At 39.8% G+C, this 11,567-nt stretch overlaps 1 protein-coding gene across 1 annotated transcript in view; it reads right to left on the bottom strand.

Moving 5' to 3' along the window:
* LOC119978038 (diphosphoinositol polyphosphate phosphohydrolase 1) overlaps nucleotides 1–11,567 on the bottom strand; it is a 68,705-nt gene that overhangs the window by 3,214 nt on the left and 53,924 nt on the right. The window contains exons 3-4 of the mRNA XM_038819370.1: nucleotides 8,354–8,398; nucleotides 2–86 (exon numbers count right to left, since the gene is read on the bottom strand). Of these exons, the coding sequence (XP_038675298.1) occupies nucleotides 2–86; nucleotides 8,354–8,398 (130 nt within the window). The remainder of the gene's footprint in view (nucleotide 1; nucleotides 87–8,353; nucleotides 8,399–11,567) is intronic.

The following is an 11,567-nucleotide window of genomic DNA, read 5'->3' as shown; positions in this document are numbered from 1 at the left end:
CCAATATTAACTGAATCCTCCCAGTCATCTAACACCTCTGTTATTACCAGAACATAGACATATGTTCTATGCTTCCTGTCTTGATTCTGAAAAACAATATGATCTTATAATGACTTCGCAACAGGCATCGATTCCAAGACATGCAGAATTTTTTAATTCACTTACGGGATGTGGACGTCACTGGTTAGGCCAGCATTTATTGCCCATCCCTAGTTGCCCTTCAGTAGGTGGTGATGAGTTACTTTCTTGAACCGCTGCAGTCCTCTGGTGTAGGTACACCCACTGTGGTGTTAGGGAGGGAGTTCCAGGATGTTTCCCCAGTGACAGTGAGGGAGCAGCGATATATTTCCAAGTCAGGGTGATGAGTGACTTGGAGGGGAATCTCCAGGTGGTAGGATTCCCAACTATCTGCTGCTCTTGTTCTAGTTGTGCTGGTTGTGTTTGGAAGGTGTTGTCTAAGGAACCTTGTTGAGTTACTGCAGTGCATCTTATAGATGGTACACATCGCTGCCACTGCTCATCAGTGGTGGAGGGCTTGAACGTTTGTGGAAGGGGGAGAAATCAAGCGGGCTGCTTTGTCCTGGATTGCGTCAAGCTTCTTGAGTGTTGTTGGAGCTGCACTCACCGAGGCAAGTGGAGAGTATTCCATTACACTCCTGACGTGTGCCTCATAGATAGACAGGGTTTTTTTGGGGGGGGGGGGGGGGGGGGGGGGTCAGGAGGAGAGAGTTACCCGTCGTAGGATTCCTAGTCTTTGGCCTGTCCTGGTTGTCACAGTATTAATGTGGCTAGTTCAGTTTCTGATCAATGGTAATCCCCAGGATGTTGATTGTCGGATTCAGCGATGGTAATGTCATTGAATCAAGGGGCGGTGGCTAGATCCTCTCTTGTAGGAGATGGTCATTGCCTGGCACGAATGTAACTTGCCACTTATCTTCCCAAGCCTAGATATTGTCCAGGTCTTGCTGCATTTGAACATGGACTGCTTCATTATCTGAGGAGTTGCGAATGGTGCTGAACATAGTGGGGATGTTTATGGATGACTGCACAATGACCTTTTGATGGAAGGGAGATCATTGATGAAACAGCTGGCGATGGTTGGGCCTAGGACACTACCCTGAGGAACTCCTGCCATGATGTTTTGGAGTTGAGATGATTGACCTCCAACCACCACAGCCATTCCTTTGTGCCAGGTATGGACTCCAACCAGCAGAGAGTTTCTCCCGATTCCCAGTGACTCCAGTTTAGCTAGGGCTCTTTTATGCCAAACTTGGTCAAATTCTGCCTTGATGTCAAGGGCAGTCACTCTCACCGCACCCCTGGTATTCAGCTCTTTTGTCCATGTTTGAACCAAGGCCAACCCTGGCGAACCCAAACTGAGTGCTTGTGACCAGATTATTGCTGAGCAAGTGCCACCGATAGCACTGTTGATGACTCCTTCCATCACTTTGTTGATGATGGAGAGTAGACTGATAGGGCGGTAATTGGCTGAGTTGGATTTATCCTGTTTCTTGTGTATCCTGGGCAACTTTCCACTTTGCCGGGTAGATGCCAGTGTTGTAGCTGTACTGGAACAGCTTGGCTTCAGTACTATTGCTGGGATATTGTCAGGGCCCATAGCCTTTGCAGTATCCAGTGCCTTCAGCAGTTTCTTGATATCATGTGGAGTGAATCATATTGGCTGAATATAAAATATGCTGTGGAAACACATTTTTAATTTCAGAAACTAACAGCAACTATTGTAAAAGGCATTTATATGCTGAAGATGTACAGTATTTCTGGTCATTATCAAGGTTTTGTTTGCCCACTGACATGCTAAAATACATTTAAGAAAGCAGCAACCAAGTCAGGTCAGATTTGTTATTTAGGAGGTACAGTTTTAAATACCTTCCTCTCCCAACAACTTTTTGATCATTTCTAGCTTCTTTCTCTATGGTTCAAAAATAGGATATTGTTTTAAATTTGCTTCTATCATATTAGTCACCTCAAAAAAAATGTCCCACAGGCATCTAAACATTAATTTTGAGCCCTTGGTCTCCAAATTTCCTTTTCACCATGAATACACAGCGTCTCAATAACTCCAATCCATACCACGTCAATATCTAGACTATTCACTTATTATGCTGTATCCATTCACCCATTTGGAAAGGGTCCAGAGGAGGTTCAAAGAATGATCCCTGGAATGAAGAGCTTGTCATATGAGGAACGGTTGAGGACTCTGGGTCTGTACTTGTTGGAGTTTAGAAGGTTGACGGGGGAAACTTATTGAAACTTGTAGGATACTGCAAGACCTGCATAGGGTGGACATGGAGAGTATGTTTCCACTTGTGGGAAAAACTAGAACCGGGGACACAATCTCAGACTGAAGTGACGATGCTTTAAAACGGAGATGAGGAGGAATTTCTTCTGCCAGAGGGTGGTGAATCTGTGGAATTCATAGCTGCAGGAGGCTGTGGAGGCCAATTCAGTGAGTGTCTTGAAGACAGAGATAGATAGGTTCTAGATTAATAAGGGTATCATCAGCCATGATTGAATGGCGGAGCAGACCTGATGGGCCGAGTGGCCAATTCTGCTCCTATGTCTTATGGTCTATCACCACATTCTATTTTGCTGACAGTGTTCAATCCTCAAATCTAAACTCCACTCCACACATTCTTAACTTAGGGTGTTGCAATGGGAGCCCTAGATATGCCACCTTTGTCTGTGATGTCAAACGCTAATTCCCTAACCTCTGCTAATGGTCATGTTAGTGTTGTTTCCTGTTATGGCTCCATTGTGCAGAAGTTCATGATTACAGCCTAAATTTTGCTGGAGGGAGACTGCTCAAAGTAAGCCTTGTTAGTCTAATTTATTTGTGCACATTTAGGATTTAAATAATTTTGCTCACAAAGTTACTGGAAGTGCAAACTGAAAGGTTGAGTGATGACAAGGAATCTGGGACACTGGTGCACAATGGGAGAAACTGATTATTTTCTTCACCAATGAGATTTAAGGATTGAGAAATAAACAGAGGAATGACCAAAAAGGAAGGTGAATTACAGTGCATGAATTAATTATCAATTAAGTACAGAAAGAGATATAATGTGACGGTGAAAAGATTGGATTTAGGGAAAGGAGACAGAAAGGAAAAGAAAAACAAAGTTGATTACTGTTTGTGAATGTAACTGTGTTTTAATATATATATATATATATATATATATATTTTAAAACATTCCTGGGATGATTCCACCTTTTCTCTCAATTGCACCATTAGTTGCATTTGCTCTGACTTGACTTTCTACTAAGATTTCTGGAATAAATGCTTTCTATCAATTCTGAGCTTTTCCTTTGTATGGGATTGCAAATACACCATCTCTTCCTGTTGCTCCACTCTCATTTTCCCTCTTCTCACAACTGAAGCTTTCACCCTTAGTCCCTTCCTCCAGGCTTTCAGGTTCCATCCGCAATACAACTTAAAAATCCAGCACATCATTACTTCTCTGTGCTTTCGGGAGAGGCTGCTGCCTCTCACACTTTCACATGTTTTTATATATTTATCTCAGTGGATTTATAGTGCATATAAAATCAAAATTGGTAAATGCTGCAAGCAAAGTTGCACGATGAGAGGCAACAGATAATTTTCCTAGGTTAACAAGAGAGGGTATTAATTTATGATGTATTGGGAAGTGTGGATGTAGAAAGAGATCTTGGTGTTCATGTACACTAATCAATGAAAATGGAGAGTCTGAAAGCAATTACTAAGGCAAATGGTATGTTGGCCTTCACTGCAAGAGGATTTGAGTTTAAAAGTACAGCTGTCTTGCTGCAGTTATACAGGATCTTCTTGAGACCACACCTGGAGTACTGTGTGCAGCTTTGCTTTCCTTATTTGCCATAGTGGGAACACAATGGAGGTTCACTTGGCTGATACCAGGGTTAACGAGACTGTCCTATGAGGAGAGATTGGTTTGACGGGTCTGCATTCACTAGAGTTTAGAAGGGTGAGAGAAGACCTGAATGAAACGTAAAGAATTCTAACAGCTGGACAGACTAGGCGCAGGGAGGATGTTTTCCCTGGTTGGGGAGTCTAGAACCAGGGGACACAGTCTCGGGATATCGGATGGACCATTTTGGACTGAGATGGAAGATTCTTCACTCAAGGATAGTAAACCACAGAAGGCTATGGAGGCCAAGTCAATATATTCAAGAAAGAAAGAGAGAGATTTTTTAAAATTTCAATGGCATCAAGGGAGAAAGCAGGAATATTACATTGAGTTAGAGGATCAGCCATGATCACATTGAATGGCAGAGCAGGTTCAAAATACAAATTAATGGCCTCCTCCTGCTCCTAGTTCCATGTTTCTATACGTTCATTCAGAGTTGTCACATATAGTGTAATTGGTGAATATTAATATCAATTACAACTAATAGAATTATACTTAAAAACCTTGGAAGCACAAAACATTTGCAAATTTACAGCAATAAAATCTATAAATACGATTGGATATGAATAAAATGTCGGGAGTTTAAAGTCAAGTCTTGTTTACTAGCAGGATAAATTAAATCAGTTAAGGTTTTTTAAAAAAGAAATTTCAACTTCGGCATTTCATTTACCATAACCAGGCGTTATAATTGAGTCTTCAGTTTGATTCAATACCAGGATAAGATTTTTTATATTTTTACAACAATCAGCTCTTAAGTATCAACAATGTTGATACTAAATGTTTCAATAAACCACCACTATTGAATTTTCCGAAGCGATATCAAAAATTGACCTGCTTTCTAAAGATACTCTGCATTGGCTCACACAAATATATACATATGCAAAAGGATACAGATTTGAACATTCCCATCACATACATCCTTTCAGTTACAAGTATGCCAGGCATTCATAAAATACCAACTACTGGTCATTCATTTGACATAGAAGTCCTGAAATTTACATTGATGCATCCATTCACAATTTAAATTAGTAAAGTAACCCAGGATCAAATAATTTCTTTCTGATTTCTCAAACAGGAACTGTTGCCTGAAAAAAGGGGAAAGATTGACGAAGTTGAAACACTTTAAGCATTCCTCCATCGCATGCATATCATTGGTTTCTCTTTTTTAAAAAAAATAACTTCTTCATTGAAACCTACCAAATGCAAAGATTGTTAATTTGCTTACTAACATATCAGTCCCTGTGTTTCCAAAAGCAGTCTCATGCGAGACATTAGTTGAAATGTACTTGCTCCATTTTTAGTGGACGTTATTCACTGCTCAGTTCTACTCTAGACAATGCAAATACAGATTGGGCATGTACTTTGCTGCAAATAGATATTCTATCTGCAATCACGGTGTCTTCAGCACTCAATCAATCATCACTTCGACTTTAATTTCCATTTTCACCCATTGTCTTTGTATTGAGGTTGGTTGGAAAAGTACTTGGTACCAAAGTTCAAAATAATATCTCACAACTTTGGCATGGACAGACAGCAGACCTCGGCCTGCAAACTCAAGTAGGCAACATCAGATCTTAGCTGTTGCATCAATTTTCCTGCCTGCCAGATTTCCCCATTCAAGTTCGATCATGCATTTCGTTCAATTTTAAAAGATTTTACTGAGCTTCGTCTTTCTAATGTCTGTTTAAAGCGAGATTTACATAAGATTTTACATCGGCCTATATTTTTTCATCTCTTTTCAGAAATGTGTTCATAGATTAAAAAGCTGCAGCTAATCGATTTAGTAACATCTACACTAAACATCTGTTGCTTTCCCCACCCACATCATTTTTGGACATCTCCGATGAATGATCCCTCCTTCATACATTGAGGCGTCGGCTGCATTTGTCAACATCATTGGCTATAGTTCAAGGCTTCTCAGCAGCCCCTCTCTTCAATCACTGCATTATGTTATAAAGTTAGAATAAGGTCACAGTAACTTTATTGTGGAGTTAATGAAAGCCTACTTTTGACACAAAAAAAGATTATCTTAATTTTTTCTCCAAAATAAAAGTCCGAAATGTTGAATTTTGCTTCCGCTTTTGCCTTCCCTTTCAGGTCAGGAATAGCAGTTCACTGCAGAGTGAAGCTGCCTCTTTTCCTAGCTTTAAAAAAAAACAGCAATTCCGACCAAATGAATGCAACATTTAAAAAAAAACTGAGCAGAACAGTCATCCTGCAATCTCCAAGAGAGATTGCTAATTTAAGACTTCACGGTTTTAGGAGTTTATGCACAGTGGATAATCTCAATCAAGTTCCTCAATTCATTTTACACAGAAGCCTCACCGTCAGGACTGAATGTTCCCATTTTTTGAGAGGGTGTGTAAGATGTATTAAAGCGTCTTAATACATGCTTTGGTTGAGCTGCAAAATAAAGGCCTACACTTGATCTCCAAGAAATTAAATGCCTAATGTTTGTTGTGCCATTTAATTCAATATACATTGTCTCACAGTGCTGTGTTAAAATCCCCATCACATTTTAAGAACAATTTAAGAGATGGGGTGGCACGGTGGTTAGCACTGCTGCCTCACAGCACCAGGAACCTGGGTTCGATTCCAGCCTTGGGTAACTGTTTGGAGTTTGCACATTCTCCCAGTCTGTGTGGGTTTCCTCAGGGTGCTTCAGTTTCCTCCCAAATCCAAAGATGTGTAGGTTAGGTGGCCATGCTAAATTGCCCCTAAACGTCCAAAGGTTAGGTGGGGTTACAGGGATGGGACGGCGGAAATGGGCCTGGGTGGAGTGCTCTTTCAGAGGGTCGGTGTAGACTCGATGAGTCGAATGGCTTTCTTCTGTACTGCAGGGATTTTATACCCAAAGAATGCCACTGGATCTTCAAACAAATGTTTGTTCCTCTTTTGGAAAACAAATATTTCACAACATACATCAGTCAGCTTTATACACAGTGCGACTTTACAATACAACTTGTACCTTGTGGGGCCAAAGTTTTGAGTGTGGAAAGACAGTTTAACAAAGCAGTTAAAAAAACATTTAGGGTCTTGGGCTTTACAAGTAGAGATACTGCATACAAATGTCAGGAGGTTATACTAAACCAGCCACAGCTGGCGTGGCGTGTTCAATTCTGGGCATGTCACTTTAGAAAGGACATGGATTTTGGAGTGTACACACAATGGTTCCAGGGATGGAGTAAATAGGCTGGAGACCCTGTGGTGTTCTCCTTTGAGCAGAGAAGGCCAAGAATGGATTTGATAGAAGCCAAAAGAGTTTATATGCAGTAAATAAAATCTATTTCCAATGGCAGAAGAGTTGCATAGATTTAAGGCAAATGGCAAAAGAAATAGCAGTGACGAAAGCAACTTCTTTAAATGCAACCAGTTAGGATTTGGAATGCACTGCCTGAAAGGGTGCTGGATACAGATTCAATAACTGCTTTCAAATGGCCTTCTTTTGATTTACTCTTTTCTGATTCACAAGATTTTGTTCCATTCTATGAATGGTCTAATCAAATTGTATTTGGTAGCATCCCACAGCTTCTGGAGTGGAAACCTACAGGTAGATTTCCAGTAGTGCTCTTGGGGCACTGTGTATTCGATGCAGTTCTTTTGCACTTTCTGAAGGAGCACTGGAATTTATGGATATTCCTGTGGACAAGGTGGGGAAGTTTGAATATTCCATTGTGCCACAGAAATCAAATCTATACCCACTTCTCACTTGGTCCACCTGTATCTCTTTCATGAGATTCAACCATATGAATTTCAAGTCAGACAGTAGATGCCTCGAGGCTAATAATAATAATCTTTATTATTGTCACAAGTGGGTTTACATTAACAGTGCAATGAAGATACTGTGAAAATCTACTAGTTGCCTCACTCCGGCACCAGTTCAGGTACATAGAGGGAGAATTCAGAATGTCCAATTCACCTAACAGCACGTCTTTCGGGACTTGTGGGTGGAAACCGTGCAGGGGGAGAGCGGTACAAAGTGGCTTGCCTCTCCATTAAAGGTGTTCCATTGTGGATTGTGATTCTGATCTCAAGAATAAAAAGACTAGAGGTGACATCATTTTCAACTTGCATATGTTGAAAAAATGGCACCATGTTAAGGTTAGGAGGTGAATAGTGACTTGTCACCAATTTGAAAATTGTAGGCACAACAGCACAGACAGGTGGTGGACACCCCTGTGCATTCAAAGGGTGGATTGCCGAATACCCATATCACTCAGTTATGAAATAACTACTTTTAATTCTACATCAAACAGATCAGCCACTCCTATCTATTTATATGGCCGTGATCATTTTTCAATGACCCTTCATCAGTGTTCCTGTTCATTGGGATTAAATTTACTGTCAATCTAGTATAGAATACCCATTAAATACATCGATATAACTACGCTGAAGCAATATCGATGGTCTACTTTAAAACAGGAACTTACCTCAAATATTCCTACTAATCTTCCTAATGTCCCTTTGACTCCAGCCTGCAAAATAAATAAAGTAATTATACATTTTGGAAGATCCATGTCTATTTATTTTAGAATAGACTTCAAGGCCTTTCTGATGACCTAAAATCAATTTTTCTATATGCAGTCATATAAAGGGATCCCTGCCAAATTATCAAAACCATAATTTATACAATATAAATTAACAGGGATTTAAATTTATTTTTGCCTCGAGATAATTAGAATTACATTTGACACAAACAGATTATAAATTCACTAATGCCTCTGACAAATAACCAAATAATAACACCAACTTGGACCAAAAAGTATCAAGATTCTATTTTGTAAATACAGAGACTCAAGAAGACAACAGGACTCAAACGTATCCTCGGCTTGAGGGTATTTGATACTGCATATTTTATACTTATACTGTATTTATAAAGTTGTAAGAATTCAAGCAGGTAGTCAGGAGTTCAAGGTTCACTCGATCAAACAGGCATAACAATGTCTTGTAGAATTAAAGAAACTTACAGCACAGAAAGAGCCCATTTAGCCCGTCGTGCCCATGCTTGCCGATGAGTTATTCGCCTTGCTTATTTTGCAGATTCTGGTTTGTAGCCTTGTAAGTAACTGCTGTGATGAATGTAGGATTTTAGATATATTGGTTATATGTGTGGAGAAGTAAGGATTAAAAGCCAGGGTTAGAATGTGTGTTTGACTGCTGAAGTCATATTTTTAAAAAGAATCCTGGTTCAAACCAGGATTCTTTTAAAAACATGACTTCAGCAGTCAAACACACTCTCTAATCCTGGCTTTTAGGAGCCTGAGGTACAATGAACCATTGTAAAAGCTTGGGTTAATGCAATTTAGTTTTAATTAAGGGAATTCCTTGGGGAGTTAGTTAGTTTTTCAGCTTGGTGAGATGTCATTGCTGGGTGGAGCTAAGGCATCAGGCATTTTGAGATAGCATTTTCAGTTGAGCTCCGATCTGGCTGAAGCGGAGGCTAAGGCAGTTTATCCTCATTGTTAATTAGTTAAAAGAGATTAACTATTTAAAGCAGTTCAGGCATGGCTCTGGACAAGGGAGAGCTGAAACAAGCCAGTTGGAACAGCTTTTGAAGACATTCAGCCAGAGTTTCTGCAGTAGATCATACCGGAGTCAGATCTGTAAAGCAGTTCAAGCAATCTTTTTCTCAAAGAATAACTCTGTAAAGCAAGTATTACTCTGTGCCATTGGTATTTAAGGTGGATTGAGCACAGAGATGGTTTATTTTCTTTAAGTGGGAATAAAGATAGCAATTATTAGGGTTTGTATTCACTGTATTGAGTAGTACTGTTTAAGGGGTAATTGTAGGCTATTTTCGGGTGTGATTTTAAAGATTTTAATACTGTGTTAGTAATAGAGTTTTATTTTAAGATACCATATCCCCATTTCTTTGTGCAATCACTCCTGGAGCGAAGTATCCTTCCCTCACAGTCTTACAAAATTAAATGAAATATTGGGGTTTCGGTCCAGTATTCTAGACACTGGTGGGGCCTGGTCTGGGATCGTAATACCTCACTTCAAATCTCTTTTAAGTGCTATTGTCCTATTCAGAACAACATATTCCATTGTATATTTAAGAAATAAAGAATACCTAATACATGACTTTACAGTACAGAAGACTCCAAAAAACTACAACACATCCATAATAAACCTGGTTATAATTCAGTAGAAATAAAATACATATATACACACTGAAAAGCAAGTGAAAGCCAAATTTTCTTGTAATACACAGTCTCCAAATCTATACATTTGTACGGTATCAATTCTATATTCCAAAGTTTCAGCAGCAGTATGGAGCTGGCATTAAGGGGACAGGAGCAGCGGACAAAAATCAGGCTGCTATCTTACCCACACTTCTGAGAAGGAGTTGGAAAAGTGTGCACTCTACAGACGCAAAAAAGTCAAGATGACTCCATGCAAGACATTTTGGATAGTTCTATGGTAAGTTGAGTTTGGCAAGGCTCAGCCTACAACACAGTTGAATAAACTACTTCTGTGCTATGTAGCTATGGAATCACACATATATAACCCGCATAAAATGGACATATCAGAAATTCTGAGATCTAATCTGTTGAAATGTATGCTAGTTAAAGGGAGATCTCAACTTGAACTGCTGGTAAAAGTGTTTTGATTTGCTTCGCATTTACAATCATATGTTGCTGTCTGCATGTTTAATTAAGTAATCCATAATTTTTATTTTTAGTCCAATATGCTCCATATTGGACTACAAAGAGATAGGAATTTATCAAGTGTGGCCATAGGGCTGTAGACAAGTTCATGAAGAAATAAATACAGATGCAGTGACAAGATTTGTTCACAACCATCACTTCTGTTTGAGAGACCCCTCTCAAGTCAGTAGACCTGTCTTTTCCACCTCTGCTTCTCAAGACAGGCTACTGCATGTTGCGCCATCTGCTGCATCATGAACTGCTCGACAACAGGGACAATCTTTGCTATTGAAGGGAAAGTTAATAAATATGCACCTTTCAGGGGAGTGTATCCTTTCAAGCCATCCCCAGAGACTTGTCCCAAACGTAGTCTGCGGACAAAGTGCTACATTTGCTGGACTGGGTTTATTTTTCTTTGGAACAGAGGGGGCCAAGGGGAGATTTAATTGAAATGTATAAAACTGAGTGGCCTAGTTAAAATGGATTGGAAGAACTGATTTCCATTTGCAGAGAGATCAATAACCAGGGGACAGAAATTTAAAGTATATGATGGGGATCTGTAACTCAGGGTTATAGTGTGGAGTTGGACTGGGGTGAGAACAGTAAGAAGTCTTACAACACCAGGTTAAAGTTCAACAGGTTTGTTTCAAACACGAGCTTTCGGAGCACTGCTCCTTCCTCAGGTGAATGGAGAGGTGAAAAGCTCGTGTTTGAAACAAACCTGTTGGACTTTAACCTGGTGTTATAACACTTCTTACTGTGCTCAGGGTTATAGGGGCAGAAAACCTCACTGCATTTAAAACAAATTGGGACATGCAACTGAAATACCATAACCAAGGGCTATGGACCAAGAGCTGGGAGATGGGACTATTGGTCAGCACAGACATGATGGGCTAAATGACTTCCATCTAGCTGTAAATCATTTTATGTTTCTATAGTAACACATCTATAGACAGTATAGTAGAAGGCTCCTCATATCAATTGGCCTGTGTTA

The sequence above is a fragment of the Scyliorhinus canicula genome, chromosome 15 (assembly GCF_902713615.1).
Source record: "Scyliorhinus canicula chromosome 15, sScyCan1.1, whole genome shotgun sequence".
In the NCBI taxonomy this organism is placed as follows: Eukaryota; Metazoa; Chordata; class Chondrichthyes; order Carcharhiniformes; family Scyliorhinidae; genus Scyliorhinus; species Scyliorhinus canicula.
This window is presented reverse-complemented; position numbering and strand designations above follow the sequence as displayed.